This window comes from Leuresthes tenuis, unplaced genomic scaffold (genome assembly GCF_036924035.1).
Source record: "Leuresthes tenuis unplaced genomic scaffold, fLeuTen1.0.hap1 SCAF_3, whole genome shotgun sequence".
NCBI classification, from domain to species: domain Eukaryota; kingdom Metazoa; phylum Chordata; class Actinopteri; order Atheriniformes; family Atherinopsidae; genus Leuresthes; species Leuresthes tenuis.
Genome location: NW_027325357.1, coordinates 4,482,958 through 4,509,934, shown reverse-complemented (window position 1 = coordinate 4,509,934; position 26,977 = coordinate 4,482,958). Strand labels below are relative to the sequence as shown.

The following is a 26,977-nucleotide window of genomic DNA, read 5'->3' as shown; positions in this document are numbered from 1 at the left end:
ATCACAGTTATCTGGACTTTGTAGCTGACTTTAAGTCAGTAGAGTTGATGTGGACTAACACAGGAGAAAAATGATCATATGGAACCTGTCAGGAAGCAGAAGCAGTAACCCAAATCTGCCAACGTCCCATTCCACACGAGCGCGATAGAAATAGAACCATTCTAGGTCACTCTTTAATAATTTCAGAACTAACTTTGCGGTGCTATTCTTGCGTGTGTGTGTGTGTGTGTGTGTGTGAGCTTCCTAAACCATTTGTATTGTGTTAGATTTTCTGCTTATCAGTCTCATTTAATCCCTCTTAGAATTACCAAAGAACCAACAACAAAACACAAGAAGCACATGTATTATAATTAACAGTTTATTTGAACTATTTTCTTCATATCGTAACAGCTTTTTGTCTATTCGTACTCCTCCCCACCTCAGGATCTTTGGTGTGGCAGTTTCCACTGCACGTGCGCTGCAGATTCATTTTGGACTCTCTGTGTGTGTGTTTCCCTGCAGTGGATACAGAAGGCAGGAAGTTGAAGGGAGGCATCCAGAGGAGCACAGAGACAGGTCTGGCGGTGGAGATGCCCAGTCGGACCGTTCGTCAGGCCAGCCACGAATCCATAGAGGACAGCATGAACAGCTATGGCTCAGAAGGGAAGTGAGTAAAACAAACACAGCACAACCTAAATTCATTCATTCAGAAACCTGGTTTTGTTATGATTGTTTTTACATTTCAGTAAAATCTCTCAAGCTAAATGGTCTCGTGACTTTTTTTAGCTGCTTTCTTTGGGAGTTTTGGTACTTAAACATAAATACTTACACATAGTTTGTACATTTATAAGTGTGAGGGGGCGAAAGGCGAAAAATGCAAACATTTAAAGAGCTGATTATTATCACAGTGATACCAGCCATGAACAAGAAATGTTTTTTCTGTTTCCTGCTTCATGTCACAGGATGTACACGATGAGTTATGTTGGTTATTTGGCAGCTTTTTCCCAACACCCAGGGTGGTTTGAGCTGTTTCTAAAACATCTCTTACAGAGTTTAGAATACTGTAGCCCAACATCTGGCAACATTTGGACATTTCTAAACCGTGTGCCAGTGTCTGTCCACGTCGATTAAGTGTCGGAAGCATCTTGTGAAAGCTCAGTCGGTTGATTCAGTTCCGTTCAGTTTGGACATAAAGCAACAAAAGTAATCTCAGGACACAGTGAACTTCCATGACTAAAGACGTGGCAGGACATCGTGAGAACTTCATAACGTATGGAAACGATAAAGGTTGACCTGATCACATATCAGGATGTAAGCTGGGTCTTTGTTGGTAATTGAGTAGAAATCACAGTCATTGTGCAATTTTTTTACCTTTCTTGTTGAAACTGTTGAAACTTTACGCTGTGCACCAACATTTTCTGCCCTGAGTTTGGGCTGCAGGCATTTATTGTTGTGGTCTAATGAGCTTCATGTCCTCTGACTGCCCTCTTGTCACTGGTTTGAGTGGAAATGTGTAACTGCACAGATGTTTGTTTGATATGTGTGGATGTGTGCTGCTGCTCCTGCTTGTTACCCTTTCTGCACTATATTTCAGTTCCAGTTATCTTTATTGTGCAGGGTGGCTTTCTGAACTAATCTGGAATGTATGACATGTACTTGAATGTACTTGCTTGGCATCAAAATTTGATATAACAACGAAGTTCCAATGCTTGGTTTTAGAAAGTAAAGGGCAAAGATGTAAAGTCTGTTAGCATATCATAAAATTAAAAGGATACATCCAGAAATTTGGAGAAATGTTTTGGGATTTGTGGAATATTTACCTTTTTGTTCCAAGGTTTTTTTTCCCGTAACCCGTCTCGTGTCATTATGTTTCTATCAAAAAACTCAGCGGGGGTTTTATGGACAGGGAGCATTCAGTCAAAGCCAGTGGAAAAGCACTATGACATCATCGATATTATTGTAATACGGCACATACGCACACACGGACACATGCAGATCTGTGCCAACCTGGCAACCAGCTTGAATCCAACAGTTACATAACAAAACACGGCAGACAGACAGACTGATGTGGATTTGGAGGGTTTAAAGAGGAACAGAGGTAGAAACTGAGTGTGGATGATAGTATCACTGGGTGTGTTTCCATCAGTATCCCATTAATATTTGAAATATGTAGATCATTTGTCCATAAAGTGCTGCATGAAAATAATAATATTTCATATATATGTGTGTGTGTGTGTGTGTGTGTGTGTGTGTGGATTGTTTCATTTATATATCAGATCAGACTGAGGCCTTAATTAGTATGAGGTTAGTTTTCAGCATACTAATGCACATGGAAGCAAACTCGAGGGAAATAATGATGAGGAAACAGAGGCAGAGACACAAAAAACTAGGAGCACAAAGACAAAAAAACCTGTTTGCTTTAATTTATTTAAAGTGTTTACTCCTCTTCTTCCATGTGGCCTGAGCTAAAACACAGAAGAAACCAAACCATTGTTTATTCATTTGATTTATGTTTGCATTGTTTTAGTGTACAGCGCAGTGGTCAACTGTTTTTAAATGTGCTTTATGAATAAATTGGATTGGATTGGATCGTTGGATCTTATATTGTAAAGATGTATTTTGAAAGGAAGCACCTTGACTGTAAACGTAATTTAGAGTTAGCATGCTTTGAGCATCTGCCAAACTGTTTGTGTATGGGGAGAAATGATCATCATATTGTTTTTCTTACAGCATGAGCTGTGCCGTTCAGGCACTCAGTGTGCTTTCTTAGAGTTTGGAGGATGTTGTGCTTGAATATGAGAGAGTACAAAGGTCCTGTGCTCTGTACACCCACCGTGAACCCTGAGCACTCCACTGTGTATGAAGGTTGATGATATGCCAGCTTACATGATTTTATGGTAAATTCCTTAATGTGTATGAAAGGAAAATCAAATAAATTATGCAGATGAACAGGACGACTTTAGAAGTTCTTCTATTCTTCTGCTGTGACTCCTTCACATTCTCCTGTCATCTGCAGATTAATTCAGTTCACTTCAGTTTTATTTATACAGCACCGAATCACGACAAATGTCATATCCAGGCACACGAGGATACAACTCATTGCAATACAATCACAATTCATCCAAATTATTCCATCTCAGGCAAAGCCAATTCAAAAAGAGTTACCAAGCAAGGGTAACCAACAGATTGCATCAAAACGAGCTCAAACTAGAGTCAGGGACTGGGAATGAAGTTTTCTTTTATATTTTGGCTTTAATTTTGCACAGTGCAATGAATCAGTCATCCATCTTTGTCATTGTCTATTCTTCACACAGAAGAAACCCTTGAACAGCATTTTCATTCTTACTCTAAACACATTTTGGAGAAGAGCTTGGTGCTGGACCTCTTGAGCCCCTTCTTCTCTGTTATAAAAACTCACTACTGCCCACAGACATCATTTTTCTCTGCAAAGGTAAGGGATACAATCGACATTTAGACCCACGTCAAAAGGTTCTTCGGCGGTGGTGTGTATTCATCGGCTCTGACGGGCTGTGATGTAATCACAAAATGCAGTTGGAATCTTGCAGCAGTCTGAGGTGCAAGAGTAGAGACAGATTTTTATTTATCAACATATATTTACCGACCAAAACTGTCCAATCCACAGTGACACATGATGGATCAGTTTTTACTGTGTGCACAGTGGCTGGCTGCTCACTCTGTCCCACTGTGCACTGCTGACTGAGATGATCAAGTCTAAAGAAATGTATATTTATTAAGAAAGCTGTGCTTCCCATAAATGAGGATCCACCACAGCTTTTTATTACAGTGTAATGTCATTCTTCCCTGTTTGTAGCTCTCAGAGTTGTCCTTTGGAGGGAAGTTTTATAAGTGCTTGTGTAACTTGTTTCATTGATTTTTTTTCTATTGTACCTTTTATTTTCTCTTTTATATGTTCTCATGCATTTGTTTTTTTGTTGTTTAATTCACTTTCATCACTTTTAAATTACCTTAAGTGTATGAGCTATGCAGAAAATGAATCTTCCAAATAAAGCAAACAGACGAGCTAAGTGGTTTATATCTGCGTATGCTCCAAGCTACAGTCATTATGACCTAGGAACAACAGTTGAATCTTTAAGCTGGCTGCACTGCTGCATCATTTAAATCATCTGCGGCAAAACGCCACTCGTCTTCCTGTCCGTCTGTATTTCCGTCAGCTGTTTGGCTCAGTCTGCTGATTGAAAAGCTCCATTTCTACTCACGCACAGCCATGAATAAGCACTTTGTTAGCTAACACCATCCAATCACACTTATGAGCTTATTGATTTATGGTTGGGATGGATCAGGACCCAGTGATTGTGTTTAGGTGTGCGGGTCTGCTGATGGCTATGATGGAGCTAAATTTAAGTGGTTTTCTGTCCTCGTGCAACAGATATTTAAATTTTCACATCTCTTATCTCTTTCTTTTTAAGGCTAGTCAATCATTTCTTTTTTGTAAGACTTTTGTAAGTGCGGTGTTCACCCAGTCCCTGCTGTGGACCAATCACTGTACAGTTATGTTGCAGAAGGCTCTCCTTGCAGTTTCTGCAAAAATTAAAGTCCATTTGCTGCTACAATAGCCCAGAATGGACACACTGAACACAGCTCCTTCATACTGCTTCTTGAGCAAACCTTAAGATGTTTTTAATAGCCCAAACCAACCACCTGCCAGATATAGGACATATTGCAGTATCAGGAGACAGGATTCAATTCAGTTCAATTTAATTCAGTTTTATTTATATTGCGCCAAATTACAACAATTGTCATCTCAAGGCACTTAAATAATATAGTCCAATTCAAGCCAACTGGAATTCAATTCATTGTAATCATAACCCAATTCATTCATATAGAGCCAATTCAAAAACAATATCCTAGCTAAGGAAACCAACAGATTGCACCGAAACTTGTCTTCAGTCCAATCTCCCGTCCTGAGCCTGTGGCGACTGTGGAAAGGAACGACTCCCTTTTAACAGGAAGAAACCTCTGGCAGAACCAGACTCAGGAAGGGTGGCCATCCGCCTCAACCAGCTGGGGTTTGAGAAGAAAAGCTGCAAGTTGCAGTAACATTTTCTTGTTTGGGAAAAGTTATTTTAAGCATAGATTGGTAATTTTTAAGGCAGTTAAGCTTTGCTTATAAAAAATAAAGTAGTGTTTGATTTCGAATTAGCATAAAAATATCCAATTTTTGTGAGCAAACTGTACTTTTGAACCCTTAAATGACAATATTTACCTATAGTATAACTCTAATCATCACATGTTTCAAACCTGAGAAAAATACAGGTAATAGAAATCACACATCCTACACCCATTCACCTGGATTACCGATACAACGCTCTATCTTTCCGTACCTCTTACTGTTCTAAGTTGCAGTGCGTCACAAAATAACCATGAGAGCTGAACACTATCAGATTTAAGATGTAGTGTTTCCAGTGTGTCATCTATTTGCGGCATTAAACGTCACAGTCTGTGAAACAGCAGAGTAATCCCCAGATGTGCCCCACACACAAACATAATAATCTAAAGCTCAGGATTTTATCACCCAGTAATACCCAGTCAGCTAATGTTGTTCGACTTGCTGCATATCAGCATTCTATGCTTTCCTATGCGTGCACACACACACACACACACACACACACACACACACACACACATTAAACTTTGTTAAACTCTAAATGCTTTAATGCACTTTTTAAATTATATTTGTGGATAATTTGCATAGAAACACAGATCCATTAAACTATGGCTATACAGTGAAGTAAAAACACATAAATGAGATTTCAGGATTATTAAAATGATTGCAAGCCTTTTAATATCTGCTGACGTCTGCATACATTACATACATACCTTGTAAATTATTTTGTAATGACTGCAGAGTATTTGCTGCACAAAATTAATAGCCTTTGCAACTTTCTGTTATGGGACGATTAGTTTTTCTCCTTTATTTCAATGTAAGATTAAGAATATTACACTGGTTCCTTAAATGTGCAGCAAGAACTCATCAGAGCAGGGATGAGTAAAAACTCTGTGACAATGAAACACCGTGAATGTGACAACAGAAGAACTATAAGAAATTTGGAGTCCAAACTAAAGAGGATAGAGATTAGATGGGAGAGAAAAAGACATAAAAGTAGAGCCGAGAGAAATTTATTTTGTTGGGACTAAAGAAGCTGAAAAGTACAACACAGAAGAGGAGCGAAAGAAGAAAGAGAGACTGATGAAAACTCAATAAAGATGAGATGAAAGGAAGCAAAAAGACAGTAAAATGGGAGCATGTGTGGTTAATCAGGCCCATAATTGTTTGCACCCTCTGGTAGAGATCACTTTCAACAGCAGCATTGATATGAGAACATAATGACAAACTCACAAGAGTAGAATTGATCCTTAGCTCTGAACATGGCCCTGACTTATAGTGCCTTAAAATGGGGTCATGATTACCATGTTAACCTTAAGGCGCTCTCTCATGAGTTGTGTGCACAGCTTCCCCATGTTGTAATCATAAACTAACAACTTCAAAACACAGCATAAATCATAGAAAAACTTGCTGAACTCAGTTCTCCTGGTAGCTTGATGATAGTTTGCTTTTACCAATAGTTACCAATGGCTGTAACTGTGAGCTAAAATGCTAAAATAAAACACTAATCAGCTTCCTACCCTTTTTCTTCATTTAAAATTTTAAGCTTTTACATAAAGCTGGAAATTAAGGGCTAAACATTGGTCAGCTAACTCGTTGAGCTGACTGACAGTAGTCTATATTCGCTGATAGCTAACAGTCAGATAGTTAGCTGACTGATGAGACTGACTGTCCCTTAAGGGTTAGTAGGCAGTTAGCAAGCTGTGAGCTTGGCATTTAATGCTAAACAGTTTTCTGGCTGTGTTAAATAGCGAAGAGGTTGGTATTCAACTGGGTGACAGCTGGCTTTCAGTTAGCCTGATGGCAGTTAGCAGACAGCTTCCCACAAGTTAGCCATGTATTGTACAGCTTACAAAGGAAGAGAGGTCTACTAAATGTATAAACCTTGCAATGAATTAGCATTTGAACCTCTGTCTTTGGATTTTTTAAACATATTTGATATATTCCAATAAGTAATATTTCTCTTAAGCTAACACAGTTCAACGACTGTCCAGACCTAGTGTTTTAAAATGTTCTGTATTTGTAATCTGCGATGTAAAAAATAGCTACTCTTGTTATAGGGTAAACCATAATGGTATAAATAACAGAGTGATAAAATGTGATAGAAAACATTGTTTTTTTATCTAAAATTGGTTGTTTGTCTTATATATTGATTTCAGGACCTGAAAAAACATCTCAAGATCAGCTATACATCTGACCAATCCTTGGTCAGATTTTTAAGATTAGTCCAGTGGTTTTCTTATTATATGTTGTAAATAGCTCTCATTTAGTTTTTATTTTATTTTTTGGTTAAAAAAAAAAAAAAAGCGTGAAAATGTTTACAATTTTAAAGAATTTTCTAAATGTTCCTAAAATCTCTGTAAAGCAAGCTTGCGTTTCCCTTTTCTTTTCTAGCTGTAACTGGCTGCATTTATGTAATCATGTGTAAAAGTTACTGTAATTCATTTTAGTCTGATTTTGTTATAAATGCAACAATAACTGAAACATAGCACTCAACACACTATTAGAGAGAAATTAATTTCTTGGCACTTTGTGGCCTACTGTGATACAATGTTCATGTGATACAAATATCAACTTGTCCACATTCATTGCCAGAAACAGTACCTAATGGCTTTTTCCCTTTTCCCTTTCTTCACAAGGACATAGGTAGACCACTCATAACAAATTGACATTAACACAATAGCCATTGATGTCTTGCATTATTTGTGATGTCATGTAAAGCTTTCTCAGCAGGATTTTTGATAAAAATCTCTTTTACATTGTGGTGTTATGTTTTACTTACATACTCTGTTAGACTTAGAAATCAGCTGTGGCCCGCTGCCCAGGAAAAAACCAACACACAGATCAACACAGTACCTGGCAGTCTGCTGCCAAAGCAGTCTGATCTGATTCTTTTGAATACACACAGGATGAGGACACATGGGGTCAAACCACGAGCCAACAATCAGAGTTTAGTTTCAGAGAGCTAATTAGATTTTTTTTAGTTTAACTAAGTTGAAGCCTGAGTGGGAAATGTTTCATCAACTTCTTTTTTCTACTCTATACCTATCCCTTTATTCTGTTTCCCATCTCTTGCCTTATCTTTCAGTCCATGATTCACTTTCCCGTTTTAATTTAACTGCATCAGGAGCTGTCTAATCGTGTCTCTTTGTCTGTCTTTTCCCCTCTCTTCTCAGTCTGAACTACAGTGGCATGTGTCTGGCATCAGATGCTCAGTTCAGCGACTTTCTGGATGGAATGGGACCGGCTCAGTTTGTTGGGCGACAGACGCTTGCAACAACATCCATGGGTGAGAGTGGACAGAGATTTAAACTCTTTTGCTAATCTGTTTCCCTCGTGAGTCATGGAATTGGTGATGTCAATCACTCAAGCTTTGTAAGAGCCCATCCACAGTCAGTCCGACTGTTTTTTATCCGTCCATTTTAGTGATAGTAAATGTGTAACCATTCAACTGTCCTTACCATTTTATGTACTATTGTACTTCAGGAACACATTGAGGGTAATTTTTAAAGTTTGACACAATGCTCAGTTGGACATGGATCAAGTGATTACACTGATCAGACCGCACAAATTTTGACCTTATCACAACATTTCATATGCAAATGTGGCAACATTTTGGATAGATATTCCAGGATTCTAGTTCTAGGATAAAAAAAAAATGACATGATGATGTTCTGATCTGGTTGCTTGCAATTTGACTGGTTTGCCTTAAATTTTAGAGTGAAAACTGTCACATATTATGTAAAATGTCCCCTGAGATTGGCTACAGGAACATTTCCCCATGAAAAATGAGCCTGAAAGTGAGATGAAAAGCCATATACCAAAAGACACACCATAAAACTGAACCAAATGAAAACTAAACCTTTTAACTTTGGCACCAAGGTACATCATACATCAAAACTGTGTTTTACTGCATTATAGCTCCCATCATGCCCTGCATATGTTCATTTCGAGTCTGGATTTATTGTGTGCAGACTGCAGTGATCTACAGTAAGTGGGTCAGTTCTCTCACTGGCAGACAGACAGTGTCCTTGGACTAACAACAGTGACGCTCACTGGACCAGCTCCACTCCAAACATGCTGCCCAGTCCAACATTATATTATGTCAGAAAACCCAGAATAACTTAGCTATCATCTGGGCTCAGTCACTTTCAAATGAATATATTTGTCATTTTTGGGGCATTTCGATGAAACTTATTTCAGTAATGTTTCATTTTCCACATGAAAAAACACAAAATTGCAACAAAAAGATTTGGATTACAAGAGATACATAGATCTAAACAGCTGTCTAATTACAGAATAGATTTGACTGACTTTTTCCCAGTTACCTACTCGTTACCTACTATTGTTGTTGGTCATTTGAAGTGGTTTCCGTGGGGTCATCAGATGCTTTTTGCTATGAACTAAAAGGCTGATTGTATTAAATGTTGCCCTCAATAAATAATACCTAATAAAGCTTAAGAGGGTTACATTTAGGGGACAAACAAAATCCATGACAAAAACAGGGAAGGATACACTCCTCACCCGTTTCTTCTTTATCATTAATTAAATGCACTGTATTCTGACCCTTCCAGGTGATGTAGAGATTGGTTTGATGGAGAGGAATGGGGCCCTGGAGGTGGAGGTTGTCCAGGCCAGAGGACTCACAATGAAACCAGGTTCAAAAGCACCTCCAGGTATGTTCAATTCAATTCAATTTTATTCATATAGCACCAAATCACAACAAATGTCATCTCAAGGCACTTAAAAATCCAATCCAAGTCCATTAGAATCCAATGCATTGTGATACAGTAGGTGCGTTTCCATCAGCCTGTTTAGATGCGCATCGAGAAGTATCGCATCAGGAATTTATGATGGGAACGCCATAATTCGAATTAAAATCCCTTGATTCGCACAAATGAAAATACTTGCTAGCGCTGGGTTTGGGTAGATTTGAAAGGGATGGAAACAGCTGTGTTCGCATCAAGTCTGATGCTTTCACCCCAACTGCTTCCGGTTTTTGCGGGTCACTCACAAGACAACAAACGTGGCGGACAACGGAAGGTTGGTGGGGACGGAGGAAGAAATTGTGGCATTTTTAACTAACTCGCACGAGTTAGTAGTTTTCAACAAAGTTTTTCCCCAAACAACACTAAATTGTTGAATCTTTCTCGTTTAAACCTCTGAAGTCACTGAAAATTCTAACTCAAAATCTAACCTAATCTAACCTCAAACCTAATTCAACTTCTCTCTCTGCTGTCATTCCAGCGGCGTACATCAAAGTTTATCTTCTGGAGAACGGGAGCTGTGTGGCCAAGAAGAAGACCAAGACAGTGAGGAAGTCTCTGGATCCTCTCTACAATCAGGTCCTGGTCTTCTCTGAAAGCCCACAGGGGAAAGTAGTGCAGGTGAGACAACACGACCATGCAACCACAAGAGGCTTAACTCATCATATTTGCTTTTCAAGGGAGAGGGATCAAACATTGAACATCTTGTCCATGAAATAAAAAATGGAAAGTATGTGTTCAGGTTTTTGGAGTTCTTCCAGTTAATCCTTTTGCTCCTGTTTGCTCTGCTCTCTCTGTCTTTGACCTTTGCTTTGGTTTAATTTCTGTGAGGTGTTTGCTTATTAGTTCATTTACCTATTCCTTGCGTTTCCTGTTTGAGTTATTTTCTCGGTTTTGATCTTCGTTTCAATTTCTATTTTAGCCTGCCTTAGGTTATTTTCAGGACTGGTAGTTGTCCTCGGCTCCACACTCACCTGTTCATTGTCAGTCTGTCACAGCTGCAGTCACTTTCTCATTAGTTCCTCACACTATATATATTCCTTTGTTTGGGTCCTCCACTTCCTTCCCCCAGCAGCAACCATAACGCTGTAAATGTAGAAACTGCTATTGAAGGAAATGAAAAGATATCTTGGTCAAATCTGAACTGTCCCTCACTGCCTGAACTTTTAGCAAAATTAGATATTACTAGACCTAATGATGAAGCTTAAAGACATTTATAAGACCTAATCTTTCCCATTTTTTCCTTCTCAATTTAGGTTAACATGCAATATGTAGTTATTATAATGCAAAAATAGATATTGTCATATTTGCCATAACCAAAGTCATTAGGATTTACTGTCTGGGGATCATTGATGCCGGTACAATTTTCTTTCTTTCTTTTGTTTTTGGTCTTGGATGTTACAGATGCCGAACCCAACAGCTCGTCAAACTAATTGACTGAGAGGGTGACATTTCTATCCAGGATGCTTAGAAATTGAGCTCTTTAATACCACAAACTCAGCTGTAATTCATGTCAACAATCACTTCCTCAGTATCTTTATCTTCTCCATAAAATATCAAAATAGTTCCAGCAGGTTTTTATAAGCCGGTGAACATAAGTTGGAAAAGATGCCGTAAAGGCTACACAGCAGAGCAGATTGAAAATAACAGCGCTTGACATTTTGAAGAAATCTGACCTGAAGGACCACGTGTGTGCACTGATTGTACTGATTCTGTCACAGAAGCACAACTTGAAAAGACAGACTTTTACTGCTGTCGAGCGTCCTGGTTCATTCAAACCCATATCTAAAAACATTGGACACCATGTAAAATGTAAATGAAAATAGAATAAAAAGATACATATACATATATATATACATATGTATATCTATATATATATCAGAAGTGGAAAGTCAGACACTTTGCTAGTTCATGATAAATATTAGCTCATCTTGAATTTGAGGGCAACGTGTCTCGAAGGTGGGACAGGTCCATGTTTCCCACTGTGTAGCATCATGTCTGTTTTTAATGCTGCCTGAAGGACAGAAGATCACAGACATCCAATATTGATTTTTTTTTTTTTTTTTTTGCCATGTCCCTTGTGCACAGAGACGTCTTTTAATGATGTTATATGCTGTAGTTGTAGCTGGTGATAAGCTGGAAACAGTGATTGGCTCTGTGCAGAGGCCTAGAGCTCTGCATCCGGCTGCACCGCTGCTCTCGGCACCATGCAATTAGCCACTAATCGCCTCCCTCTTAATTATCCGCTGTCTGTGTTGCTGTCCTTCCACTTTCATCAAGCTCATTCACACTGGATAATGAAAATCGCTGAAATCAGCAGCATTTTCCAATGTGTCATTTCCCAAATGAAAGCTGCTTAAGTCTACATGACAGTTAATTTTAAAACCATCCAAATAACAAATATTCTGTACATGACTTTTGGAAAAATGTAGATTTGAAGAACTCCCCCTCCAACCTTTTAAAGGGGTTGCAGCTATTATCGATTTAATTTATCCAAATGATTTCTTAAGAACTTCTTGGATGTGCAGTAACTCCTATCTTCTGTAGGGGTGTTAGATTAAACAACCTCCCCAATGGTCATATTCAAGTGTGTACATATTGTCTTTAAGATGATTTAAAGCTTGTTGAAGCTTATTGGGGAATTCTGGCCTTAAAATGCAACATTAAGTACATTTACAAAGCGTTCAATGTGTGCATTATATTTATTTTATTTAATTGGTGACAGGAGTTGAGCTAATGCTGCTCTATCAATCCATCTCCTCTGAGCAGGAGGACTTTTTGTACTCGAGGAATCAAGCATTTTAACACCTTGCCTTTGATGCTTCAGCTTTGGTAATATTCTAAATAAAAATGTCCATCATTGGCCAATAGTAGCATGTCTAAATTTAATTTTTATGGATCAGTTAGTCGAAATGTCCTGCAGCAAACATTCAATAGTTATGTGGAATGCCAATGACTGCATATGGCTATGACAGTTATCCCAAACCATGGGTATTAATGTGCTGCTGACTGTGCCTTTACTCTTATGGCTGAGATAGTCATTTTAATGTCCAAAAGTGATTCTGGGCAAAAAAAGGCCTCCCCCACTGCCTTCCCAATCTTGTTACCACAAAGTCAGAACAAGGTATTGTTGGGTAGATGATGACAAAACAGAACTGACGTGTCTGAGTCTGGAATCTTCTTTTCTGTCCAACTGTGTGAGACAACAAGACATTTGCAGAAGATTGTAAAGGTTCAAGTGTGTAAGGTTTAGGGTGGTCTTTTGGCAAGAATGCAATGTGATATACATACCTATGGTATTACTAGAGTCGCATAAAAAGAAACATATTTAGGGGTTAGGTGGAGGGCATTAAGATGGTCATATGTGACTCTAGCCTATTTTAACTGCAGGTCAGGGTTAGCTTTGGAGGCCAGATTCAAACTATTCCTGAATATCTTTTTCAGTGTGCAAACAGGAAATACCTTTGCCATATAGGGGCGTACATGGAGTTAACAGAGATTAGCGGATGGTCTTTGATGGTCATATAACATCTACAGGAATGCCAGAATCCAAAGATTCCCATCTGAACTTTGTCCACACATGACTACCAACAACTCCCCCCCCCCATGGGGCACCCTGATGCCATCTCTTCACAAGCTGAGTGACGATCTAACAAAAGAATTTTCATCAGACCAGACCCGCTTATTCCATCTCAAAGGGTAAAAGTTCTCAAGCTAAAGTGAAGTTTGACCCATGGGGCTCTGCATATTTCATATTTCATGTTTCTTATCTTCTATCATTCATTTCTCCCTCTTCACCCTCTGTTTTTCCTGATTCGTGGTGGCTGAGGTCAGGACCTTGAAGAAGTAATTGCAGGCAGAAAGACAAATAGATTCTTCTTCTTCTTTCAGAAACAGAGAACAGGTTGAAACAGATTTGATCTCTGAATCTCTCTGGAAATCACGTGCAGACACTTGGTCCGCTGGCATGCACAGGCACATAAGACCCCCACATGAGAGAATGGATATGCTGATGGATATTGATTACTTTGTCTGCTGCCTGACAAGATATGGGGCTGTGTGAGATGATTCTCGATGTTATCGGGATGTCAGGGGACAGATGCCACTAAATGCACAAACAAACATGCAAATCTCTCAATTTTGCATACACACACATAAACCTCCTCATTTACTTTGACACGTCATCTGTTCTAAAATTAGAAATGTTCTGGAAGCAGTTTTTCAGCAGAACAAATCCCAAACCTAATACCATGATAGCACTTTATGTCAATTAAACCTATTCTCTTAAGATGGCTGAAAACTGGACTCTGAGGGCTTTCATACCTGTAGTTTGTGTAACCCCTGCGTGCCAATTTAAATTGATACCTTACTGGTTTCCCAACATCACATGGATCTTTGAAAATCCTTACCAGTGCATCCCAAATCCATATATATATATATGTGTGTGTGTGTGTGTGTGTGTGTGTGTTTGTGTTTGACACATACCCAGAACCACTGTAGCTGAAATTTGTAAAATGGTTTAAAAAAGAAAAAGCTGAAAGCTGAAATCAGCCCTGGTAGCAGTTACAGCATATTTCCTTTGGAGCTGATCTTTATGTTTTGCAGATCATAGTAACTTATCTTTAGCTTTGACTGCCACAGGCACTGATGCTTCAGTATGACTGTGAAATATTGCATGCCTACATGCAGCATGTTTTTCTTACTAATTTTCCTGCTCTTTTACCTCTTCTTTAGGTGATCGTTTGGGGAAACTATGGACGAATGGACCGTAAATGCTTCATGGGCGTAGCTCGAATCCTGTTGGAGGAGCTGGACCTCAGCACAATGGTGATAGGCTGGTACAAGCTGTTCCCTACCTCCTCAATGGTGGACCCAACAATGGCGCCACTCATCCGCCATTCATCCCAAATGTCCCTGGAGAGCACCATTGGGCCCTGTTGTGAGAGATCATAAGACTCATGCCAAACTTGGTAGTTTTGATGTTGCAGCTCAGATTCTATTACTAAATCATTTGAAGACACCTTTCTATACACTCTACTGTCCTGCACCAGGGTCAGCCAGGAAGTGCTGCCCCTGGGGCAGGTAGGTGTTAAGTATCTCTCTCAAGGGCGCTTTTACAGGTCCACCCACACAGGGGTTTAATTACATTCCTGATTGGGAAATAACTGTACATAACAGCAGGTCATACTGCATTAATTTGAAATGTATTATAATTCTTTTGATATTGTACCAAATTCCTTCCCAAAACTCCTGGGAAACACATTTCTTTTGTTGTTGCAACCGGCCGCCCCTCAGACTCCAAGGGAAATGTTTCTGTCTTCAAATCTCTTTGATGGAATAAACAAAAACCTACTTAATGAGGATACTTCAAAGCAGGGCTCGGTTGCCAACATTGATCACATTCAGTCGGGACTACAGTCCACAGTGGGCTCAGCTTTGCTTCAGCTTCATGCCTTCTTCACAGCCTACATTTGATTCTCATTCCCAGAACTGCATGTTGTCTCTCTGTGTCTTTATTATGGGGCTGAGCGGCTCCTGAGTGTGACCCGTCTATCACGAGTCTGGAGAGAAAGTCAGACTGCATCAGACTGTTTGAGAAACCAGTCTCCTGTTTCGCCAGAGCTCTGTTGGTTTATGGATGTGTGCGCAGCAGGACTGAGAAAGACTTTGTAACATACAAAACATCTCTGCTTTAAGATGTGTTTCCTCTTTGTGTGTCACATTTGTTCCATCATTATTCAACTCATTTGGTAATGTTCAGAATGTGATTGAAGTAAACACAATAGAAAGCCCCTTAAGCTTCTCAAAGGAACCATATATTGATCTGAACTTGAGAATCCAGAGTACTGCTGGCTATGTATGATTCCTGTTAGATACCCGTCAGAGCTGCAGTTAATTGCATTTACCTGTACAGTCGGGTATAAATGGGTCTGTGAGCGGATCTAATCCATATGGTGTGCAAAAGCATGTTCTGAGTCCCTAAACACCTTGAGTCATTGTGGCCCAGGAGCCTGTAGGAGTTCAGTCAATAACAATTTTAATTGATTTCACTGATGCTTTTCAATCAAATGAAAATATGCATCTTTATTAGTAACTTTAAAAATGTGATCCAAGACCTCATTCAAGCTGGATGTTTTTTGAATCAGTGGCACATCAGTTCATTGAAATCTTATGCCACAAGGTTTAATTACAACAAAGACTCATTGAGAAAAGTTTGAAATTCCTGACCTCTTTAGTGATTGTGTGTGGAAAATGTAAAAGTCTTACAATATGATATGTGATCCGGAATCCTTCCTAGTTCATAATGTAATAAAAATGGCAGATAATGGCAGCATCGCAATTGACCTAAATTGGATTTAGTGCATGCAATATTTTCATTGAATTGGTGGAGTGTAAATGCACGAGATCAGCAGGTTTAAATCTTGTTAAACCCTATCAGGACATAACATGTACCCAGCATGAAACAGCCAGGTATAAAGGGGTAGGAAATGATCAAGATGTTTTGTACTGATTTATAAGTTCTGCCCCATTTCGGTCTAAATTTTCACATTTACCCTCAGTAACATGCAGGGGTCAGTGTTGTTTCTGACTTATGGCACTGACGCATGGTCAAATGGTACAAAAAAGAAAGAAACGAGCATGGCAGTAGAACAGGACTGACAGCTTGCTGTGTATCCTGTTTTAACTGTAGTTTGGAATGCTCTTTAAGTTATAGTCTGGAGGTAGATTCATAATTCTCTTCTTTTTTTAAAATCTTTGGCTAACAGTTGTCTAATAACAGTTTCTACCGTGCCAATTTCTACCAGCAAGTGTCTTCTCCTTCCTCTTCTTCAATTACCTTGTGGCATCTGCTATTATAAGGGAGGAACAGAAACATCCACTCACAACATGTAACAGCAGCATTCGGGCTGCGGAGAGCAGCATCCGTTTTATTCTAAATTACAGGCCTAGTCCACAGAAAGCCAAGCCACCTGGTGATTAGCCATGCTACGACTCAGACTGGAGGGAGGAAAATCAGAGAGAAAAAGAGAGTATGAAACGTACTCTGGGTCATCCAAACAAAGAATCTGCCTGGACTTGACATCAGGTTTTACAGACTTAAAAAAAAGGACAGAAATAGGAAGAATTTCAAAGGAACACAATGGGCACACTAGTACTTGTCTTTTATTTGGGCACTTTATGGTTCTTAATGTTTTTTGTATGTAAATATTACCATTGTTAGTGTCTTTTGGAGTGAGCCAAAGTAAATCTGTAATGACTTAGTTGATTAACATCAAAACTCGGTGGGAAGGGAGTGATATCCTGCTAGTTATTGTAAGATTGTAGCATTAGTTGGTAGCATCTGCATGACTGATTAAAACTTCTAATTAATTAGCACACAACTCGATAAGATTAAGCATGAACTATAAGCTACACGGAAGGAGGACTATTTAAATAAGTGTGTTGGATTCAGACCCATCGATTGAAGAGAATATCTATGTAGCATTTTTAGTTCAGACTTTAACTAAGGTGACTAATATTTAGTTTAGACATTTTTTTCAATAAAACACAGAAGACAGAAAACAGATATATCTAAATTTTTACCCTTTTTTATCTTTGAGGGAAGACTTAAGATAGAAATCTAATTACTCACACTGATAAGCTGATGAAATTACCCAGTCTGGAGTAACTTTTCTTTAAAATTGGCCTCTGCTTTGCCAGTAGCAGTGTTGCAGGGATAATAATGCTGTATCTTTTTCCAGACAAATTAGCTACATTCTTTAAAGCAATAAAACATCCAGTCATTGTAGTTTTTCAATTGTAATCGTTGTGGTTTTCACTGCAGTCAGACTAATCACTTCTAATATTGGACGGGACAAATCAAGTCATAATGGGACATATGTTTCGCATGTATCATGACTGTTAAGGTATTTGATTCCAAAACGTGTTGTTGTTCCTTTCTTGTTTAAGCTGAGAAGATAACTGCAAGGCAGCAGCATCATAAAGATACAACAAACCATTAAAAAAGTTCCCATGAAAGGGCTATTTTTCTCTAGTTATTTACACATTCCCTGTAGAAGCTTTTATACACCAAACCGACTGCAGAAACCAGCAGTGACAAAAGCCCCTCCTGCTGGGTCTCCTCACATCTCTGGTGTCTGGGCAGTCAAACGGTGCATAAACACCACAAAGACCACGTCCGACTGCCACCTATGATCTATCATGTACACCTGTGATCGTCTCCTGCACATAACGGGGCATAAAACAGAAGATTTATTGGCTTGTGTCACACCACTTTTACCAACCTTAGAGGCTCGTGTGTAGTTTGAGTTCTTGGCGATGCTCGGCCTGTTGCTTAGGGAAGAAAATAGGAAGCGATGGAGGCAAAAACTTAAAAGAAAGTAAAGTTGTAAAATCATGGATTCTCCAGCCAAATCTGAATAATTTCACTCTGACAGTGATTCAACACACTGAATCAACTGCTCAAATGTGGAAGATGCTCCAGATTTGTTCTGCAGCTAATCGTTGGCTTTGTTTTTATAAAACCTCTTTTTTACCAAACCGACAACAAGAACCCCCCCGCTGTGTCGCCTCACACTGGCAGTGAATCTCTCTTTAACACATTGCAAAGACTGTTGACTCTGGCAAACAATGTACATGTGCGTAAAAAGACTTTGCCATGCAGGATGCAGCAGAAGTCTATAAAATGTTTAACACAAGTCAGATCATTATTTAGTTCAGTTTTTATAATCCAACACGGTTTGAGCTCAATTATAGGCTGTTTTAGTGTGCTTAGACTCAAAGACCTGCATTTTGATTTAAACTAACTAAACTTTTATTACAGTTTAAGTCGCATTAACTTGCTATAGAGTTTACTCACTACTCTGAACAGTCAGTCAGGGTGTTTTCAGTCACTGTCTGCCCCGACTTCGATTTTATAAATGTCTGAAAAAGTGCTACACACACATACAAGAGAGACGCTCACAAATGCTCTAGATGTTTTCGACGTCTGCTGGCTTTGTGTATAAGAGCGCTACGGGTCTAAAAAGCAGACTTCAACCTCCCAAAAAGCCCTGTCTGCTCTGATTGGTCGGCTTTTAGTGCCCGATCAGGCCACCCACTATTCCAGATGGACTCAAATTCAAAGAATTCAAAGAAATGTGTCATTGGAAACTTGTGAGGGCAGGCAGAGTGATTGACATTTTTCAGCAGTATCCACAATTTATTTGTCTTCATAGTTGGTCCAGATATGAGCGGGTCGGTGATGTTGTGGTTAACGCTGCTGCCTCACAGAAAGAAAGTTCTTGGTCTGAACTTTTGCACGGAGTTTGCATGTTCCCCTTTGCAACTGCATGAATTTTCTCCGGGGACTCTCCCCCAGGACAGAAAACATGCATGTTAGGTTAACTGGTGATTCTGAATTGGCCCAAGATGTGGGTTTGTATTTGGCCCTCTGATGCACTGCCACCTGTCCAGGGAGTACCCCACCTCTCATTCTGAGGCTCCAGCCCTACGAGGCTCTGAATGGGATCCAGTAGGTGAATGAATGAATGGTGCTGATACTGGTGGGTAGGAGTCTTTTGAGGAAGACACATGATTATGCTTTAATAGTTAATTGATTTCATGGGAACTTTAGCTGATTTCAGAAACTGAAGATGGCAAAAAATGTGTCTTTTTACCCTTTTTGTAATTTATTCCAAAGGGAATGTCACCTGGCCTCTAAGAACACCATAAAACATGAGAATTGCTGATCTGAAAAATGCAGGATCATTTTTCACAGCCTGAAATGTACATTCAGTTGCATATATGTTAATATAATATCAATAATATGAGAAATAACTGATGGGTAGTAAGAACAAAGGCACTATTTGAAAATGAGGGGAAGCTAGAAAAGCTGTATAGCGTAGATATATACATGTACAATTCTACAGAAGATAAGTTCTCTATCTGTGACCCAAGGAATGTGATTCTGTCTATGTTCTCTTTTCTTTGTGCCAAAACTGTTTTATCATTTGAGCGCTCCTTTCCCAAGTGAGGACCAGTGAAGAGAAACACTCTTGGCATTCAGTTTCCTCTCGGCCGATAATGATCGATAATGATCCTGATTTACTGAAAGAAAACCCCTGTTAGAGTTTGAGTATGTGTAAAATAATGTTAGTTTCCTGTCTATCCATATCTGACATGCAGCAGCTTTGTGTTCAACACAAGGGAGCAGACATACTATGAAATAAATCTGAACTGCTTTAGCTCTAACGGTTCATCTCGTGGCAGCAGTGGTACAGCATGCATGCAGTAAATGATGGCTGGAGGAGCAGACTCTGGCATTTGTGTAAACTTAGTGTAAAAAACAACTAGCTGACATTTGGCAGAAATGCTTCTTCACTAATTGTTTGTAAGAGGAAACTGATTGTTTACTTCTGGTCATCACAATCTTCTTGTTGAGTTTGTTCGTGACATTTTGTAACTTTAAAGTGTAACGAATGGGACACACTCAGCACTAGAAATGGTTGTGTCTGCCACATGGATGTTAAAATGTTCATTTCTATCAATTGTAATGTAAGTAGATGCCTTAAAACACACAACGTACATTCTGTCAGGGCTAAGGACAAAGAATTGTCACATTATCATAACGTTTCTTAGAGTGGGCTTAAATTAACAAAGTGTTTTTTGAAACATAGATATTCAAAGACTCTGACCTGTTTCTGAACAAGGCTTACTTTCTATACTTAAGAAAAAGATGCTTCTGTTTCTTTGTGGTTTGAAATCAGTAGATTAAAATGAAGACAAAATACATAGTAGCCATCTGTAAGAATTGTACTAATCTTGTTGGTGTCCTTTTACTCTTTTTTTAGGTTGTATCTCTGCAAAACAGACATTTCTCCATGCATAAATGGTACTTTATGTATCTGTATATGGTGCAATTTGGGAGAAACACATGTGTGAAACAAAGGTAACATCTGTCTCTGAAACTGTGCCTCAGCCATCACAGTCAAAGCAACTTTTCATCATTTTCTTGAGGAAATCTCTGGTATTAGCAGGACAGGCATCTTAACTACCACCAACTTTGCAGACACATGTCTGCAATTTGCACATTATTGTAACTATTGTGCATACTACGATTAAAACATGATTAAGTCTTACATTCGAGAGATTGAGTGAACCATGAAATATTTTCCCAGTGTGCTGAGGATACACTCTTAACCATAAATCAATTAACAGTTAGTTCTCTGTAAAATTTGTGTTTTTTATTATTTAGAAAGTGTCCTCTGTGCACATAGTGTCCTGCAACAAGTCAGGCAGGTTTTGACTGTGGCAAAAGTTGCACATGTGAAAAAATTAAAAGTACCCAAACACTTCAAATGTACTGTATTAGAGTTGAAGCCAAAGTTGCATATGAAGCTGCTATTAACTGTTTTGTTGCACTAAATCACACACGGAAGTAGTTTATTCCCCAAACAAGCAGATGCATAAGGCATGCCTAAGGCATATTCAGGCATAAATTTCTCATTTTTAAGATTCTCATTCTATAAAAGTGAAAAAAGAAGCATCTTCCATTGCTTGTCTGCCAGCAGCTGACTCTAATATTGATTGATGTACTCTGGAAGTTTAAGATTATCCATTGGATTATTTTTTTCAAATTCGAGACCGTATCTTTAAGGTGAAGAAAGGAACTTTACATGAGTCTCCTAACATGTGGCCACTGGTACACCGTGATGAAAACGTTGGTGCATGGGCAAGGAAGTGAAGCCTGTTTTTGCAGAGGATCAACCTAAAAGTGAATTCCCTGTCAAGTCAGTATAATTTCCCTTGGCAGCACCTTGGTTTTACTTATTAGAAAGAGAGTTTGTGTCCTGTTCTTTCAGAGTGACAGTGTGCACATATCTGGTCATACATCATGTTTTATCCTGGGGAAAAGGAGGAGGAGTGGGAGAGAGAAGTAGACTCACCTCCCCTCCGGCCATTCCAAAACAGTAGCTGGTGGATCCCAAAAGTAACACATTTCCTCTAGTCTGCTGTGATGCAGAGGCAGCAGTTCCCAAACTTTCCTGTTTTCCCCCTAAAGACACCCCCCGCCTGCACTTCCCTCATGAAATCAGCCTCATAAAAGTGTTCCCCCACATACCATCTGGTGATCCTCTCATCTGAAGCATCCCACATTAGCATGAGTGAATACATTTTTAGGTTGGGTGACCCCAGTGAGAATTAAAGTGCCATCGTGTTACATAACTTTCAGCACTGTTTCTCGTAAATGTATCAGTCATCCTGGTGTGTGAGCTCATATTTCAGTCACATATTGCCAGTCTTACACTGGGATTTGGGCTCTACCCTAAAACGTCCAAAGAGACGCCTCTTTTTGTTCCTCTAAAGATACAAAGCCATGATATCTACAATATCCACAGCCTTAAATTCTAAACTCTGAAATATTTGAGTTTCCAAGCATGACATTTTCCAGAGACCCCAAACATACAGTACTATGGAAAGGCGATGCTTTGAGAAAGCTTTCCAGGCCTTCTTCTGTCTGGGACATGTGATATGGGCAACTTTTGGAAGCAATGTTGAAGGCAAATCTGTTTTCTTCCATCAAGACCATTTATCCAGGAAAGAACTGCCAAATACTGCGTTTGTGTTTTCAACTACACCCTCATTTATTAAAACCCAATCCTTCAGTGTCAACTGTTAAAAAGCTTCACTGGAGAGACCAATGTGTTGCTTTTGAGTTAAATAAGGCTTCCATTTGCAAATATAGTCAGTTTTTTTAGTTTTACTCTCTTCCTATCTGTAGATTAGCATCAAAGCACTAAGCAACAAACGCCTGTCTGCATTGCTTTTCATCTGTTGCTCATGTTCTACTGCCTGAAGACCTGAATGTTATCAAAAATGTGATTTAAAAAAAAAAAAAGTCATTTAGGTTAAAGATTTATTTGCAGATTCCTTAGCAAAATGTTGTTGAGTATATGCACAATTTGGTGTATTGTTATTATGATTATTCCAGCTGTTAATAAAATACTTTAACTCGATTGTGTCACGTTTTTGTGTTTTTGATTTTTCTGTTATGGCTTTAGGTTTTTCATGGTTTAGGCTGTATTAAGTCATTAGTTTTACCATTGTTTTTCCCCAGTCACTCTTGCCACATCATTAGGTTCATCCACGGCACCTGTCTTTGTTCACAGCTGCACTCCATCACCAATCACCTCCCTTTAGTATTTAGTTTCCAGGTTTGCGAAATCCTCACCGTCATTCCTGCTCGTGGTTTGTCACGGCAGGTTCTGCCTCATGTTTGTTCACAGCCAAGTTTTGCTTGTTTTCTCCACGGTTTAGATTTATTGTATTCCGGCTCAGCCGCGCTTTATGTTCTTTTTGTTTAAATAAATCAAGTTTTCCTTTAAAAAATCTGCAGCCGGGTCCAAACTTCCACCACACCACAGATAACTGACCTGTTGTGAGAGATTGTTAGACGTTTCGGTTTTTGTTTAAGTGCGTCCAACTGTTGAATGTGTGGTGGAAATATGGCGTATAAGACATTAGTGAAAACATTTGCTGGTGGAAAGTGCTGTTGAATGGTAGTTTGATATCTGTCCCCTTATCTTATCCAGTTGTCTGAAAGACATTTTGGCCATTTGTGCGTCTGAAACAAAAGAATCCCTTGTTGCAGGTGTATTTGTGATGTGATCACCATGATGTTGCAGAAGGCATCCTCCATTTTGATTTCTTTTAATTTAATCCTTTCTTACTCTAACAGCAGCACAAACTGCCATTTTGTATTACTACTTGGTTTCATAAATAATCACGGAGTGAAACCCTTAGCGTAAGTCTTTTAATGCACTTGATAAACATCGTTGATGTAGTTTAAACCAATCCAACATTCTCTTCTAACATGAACATTTTTTTCTTGCAACATAAATAAATAGTTTAGTGATTCGAGCTAAATGGGAAATGGTGTTGTCTAAACCAAACCAAGTATCTTTTATACCTCACCTTTGAAAACAAAAGTAAACCCCACATGGAAATAAACGGAATTTCATGAAAAAATGACTAGCTGTCACAAGCTGCTTTTGATTTCAAGTCTTGTGATCTGATGTACTGTGGCTCACCACCAACCTCCTTCAGCCTTCTGAAGTGGCTGAAGGGGGTTATATGTCCTTGCAGTCGGTGTCTTAGGGGAACCAACACCAAAGATTCATTAAAGGAACACTGTAGAATCGGGCTATTTAACACTCTTTGGCTCCCCATAAGGCTTTCTTTTTTTTAATGGTCAAAAGGGGAAAAACAAAACTTTAACAAAATACAGCAACACTAGAGTTGTGAACCTTAAAATGTGCCTCGGACTCATTTTGAAGCGCACAGACCTTTTGTTAGGCACATTCCCCAGCCTGAAACTGCCCTGCAGTGCCTCAGTGTTGAGATACCTCTTGACATTTTTATGGGTTTTTGATGGTGTCTTTGTGGCCTCTTAAGCATGATAAAAACAAACATGTGTACATGTGTATGGCTGTTCATTTGCAGGACAGAGATTTGTTCTTATGAAAGTGGTGCTACACCTCACAGCTGGAAAAATAAAAAATTTAAAAAAATCGCTAAATTCTCTAAAGTTAGTTTAAAACACTGCATGATATAGACGAATAAGGGTTCTACTACCTAAAAATGCTACTTTGAAATCTTCTTATGGCCTTATTTTACTTTGTGGGAATCATTTCAATTTCCAAAGTGCTGGAGGAGCACATGACTGCTGATTGTGGGGCTTTTTTTTGCATAATGCTGCTTTATTTATTGGAAATCATTTAAAACAATAATAATGACCATGATAATAATGTCCTACTGTTACTTAAAATGTGGAGGAGAATGTTTAAACTTTAACTTTTGGAGAACAGTTCATCTTCTAATCATTTAACAATATGAAAAGATTTGCAGTGACACATTTTTTGCAAGGAAAAAAAAAGTTATAGCATATTATTGTCTTTTTCACCCTCTTTTCAAATTTCCCTTCTATCACTGTCTCTCCCTCCCTTTGTCCATCTCCATGGCAGATGTCTGGACTCCCTGGCGACCAAAGCGATCGCTCTGTGTTAAGGATGCACACTCGCTCTCATCACGCACACACAAAGTAGAAGCCTGACAGGAAGTCAGGTCACACCAGGTACGTATGCACATAAAGGCAAATATGACTTCAGACATCACAGAATGGCACACACAGTGCACAAAAACGCAAGCATGATTTGCACACACAAAGACAAATTCACACACTGAAATTGGACGAAGCAGCAGGAAGTCTTTAAAAGTTCTCAATGCAAATTGAGACACAAATCATTTCCTCCGCAGGAGAAATTACAATTTCAAACCGCGGCATGTTTTACGTAAGTAATATATGGACAGCAGATAGGAAGGAGTTGAGCTTCGACTCAGATGCTGCCCTGACTCCTTCTGTCATCCCTGCTGTATCTGTTTCATAATATCACATTGTTGGGTATTTCAATCTGTGCATAGTAAAACATTTTTTACAGATTTAATACAGTACTTTCACCTCTCTGCCAGTCCTATCTTCCCCTTTTTCTTACTTTCCTCTCTACAACCTACCTCATTTATTTGCATCTGAGTCTTGCATGCTCCCCTTTTGCTTCCCTGATCTTTCCCATATTCCTCTGTGCTCCTCTGCCCTAATATCAACATTAAGCTTACAGCATTTCCTTCTCTCCCTCCCTCGTACAGTACAACCCAGTCACTTCACTAAAGCTCCTGCCTCTTGTGTTTCCAGGAACTACAGATTCATCAATGTTAACCTTTCCTGTTTACATCTTACAGAGTATATTCCAATTAATGCTTCTTCATTACTTTACATCCCCCTATGCCATTGTGATGTTTCCTTATTACATCCACGTCCTGCAAAACCCACGCCTCTACCCGAGTTATATCTTCCTATCTCCTTTTTACATGCAGTCTTATTGTTCTGCACTGACTTTTGCTGCCAGTGTTGCAGAATTATGTAACAAAACAGTTGTGAATAAGATGTACACATGTCTGCATAATGCAGCTCAGACTGGCATTCTCCCCATGATTTTATTTTATCATCGGTTACACAAAATATTATCTTATTTAAGTTAATAAGAAAACACAGTTGATATGGTAGTGTCTTCCTCAGTCTAAGGTCTTGATCAAGTTATATTGGTATTTTATGGATGTCATTGCTTTGCATGTAAACTTGACCACTGTTAGATTAGCTTTCCTAACCAAATGTCTTGATTCGGATAAGAATGCAGTCTGGCATTAAACAGAGGCTTTTAAAACCCTGCACATTCATCACAAAATGTCAACATGTGACAGGGTGGGAGTACTGGAGTTGGACTGGTGCCACTGCCAGTTTGAAGTTGGCTCAACTTCAGAACGTCTTAAGAACCAGTTTGCTTATTTCAGCACCATAATTATGTAATTATGTCCTTGAGTATTCTGAATGTCTGTAGAGGAGCATAGTGCTCAGAGTCTCTTTGTCTTCTTTATGGGTCACAGTGTCTGAAACACTGCAACTCAATGTCTCACTGTCTCATTGCATTCTTTATAGGCTGTTGTAAACAGCAGTCCATGCTTCTAAACGCGCTTTCCAGATGGCCTGATCAAACGGGGTGCAGAAATGTTATTACATACCGGGTTTCTAAAAGGCAGCTCACGATGTAAAAACAATAAAAACACAAAACGGTGTCTGTAATCTACAACTGTGAATGGCACTCCATGCAGCACATAGGATGTTTTCCCTTTTTTATAGGCAGACACTGGCTCCGTCTATTCCAAACTCGCTCCAAACCATCCCTGTAACTGCTTCTGCACAACGAGGCTGTGTGAAGCAACAACCAAACCTACTTCCTGTCACAATGCTACTCTTCTGTCACCCATATGGGTTAAAAACAGCTAACATTCTCAAATGTACTCATAATGCTTTCTGGTGAACGAAAAATAGATAAATTAGACATTAAACATTTATTATCTATGAATCCTTTGTGACTGACCACATGAAAGAGCTTCAGTACTGGACAAAAATCAGTCAGTTTTTCTCCTGAAGCTATAAAGGACAGACTTAAAGCCACTCGTCTGTCAAAGCCATCCCAAATAGCCCTTGCTT

At 39.0% G+C, this 26,977-nt stretch overlaps 2 protein-coding genes across 3 annotated transcripts in view; both read left to right on the top strand.

Moving 5' to 3' along the window:
- The window catches only part of rims4 (regulating synaptic membrane exocytosis 4), a 54,426-nt gene extending 31,537 nt beyond the window's left edge, over nt 1–22,889 (top strand). Inside the window, exons 2-6 of the mRNA XM_072381473.1 lie at nt 502–646; nt 8,302–8,414; nt 9,700–9,801; nt 10,373–10,512; nt 14,626–22,889. Coding sequence (XP_072237574.1) covers nt 502–646; nt 8,302–8,414; nt 9,700–9,801; nt 10,373–10,512; nt 14,626–14,844 — 719 coding nt within the window. The 3' untranslated portion in view covers nt 14,845–22,889. The remainder of the gene's footprint in view (nt 1–501; nt 647–8,301; nt 8,415–9,699; nt 9,802–10,372; nt 10,513–14,625) is intronic.
- LOC140302946 (protein-glutamine gamma-glutamyltransferase E-like) overlaps nt 1–26,977 on the top strand; it is a 302,930-nt gene that overhangs the window by 148,042 nt on the left and 127,911 nt on the right. The gene's annotated exons all lie outside the window — the stretch shown is intronic.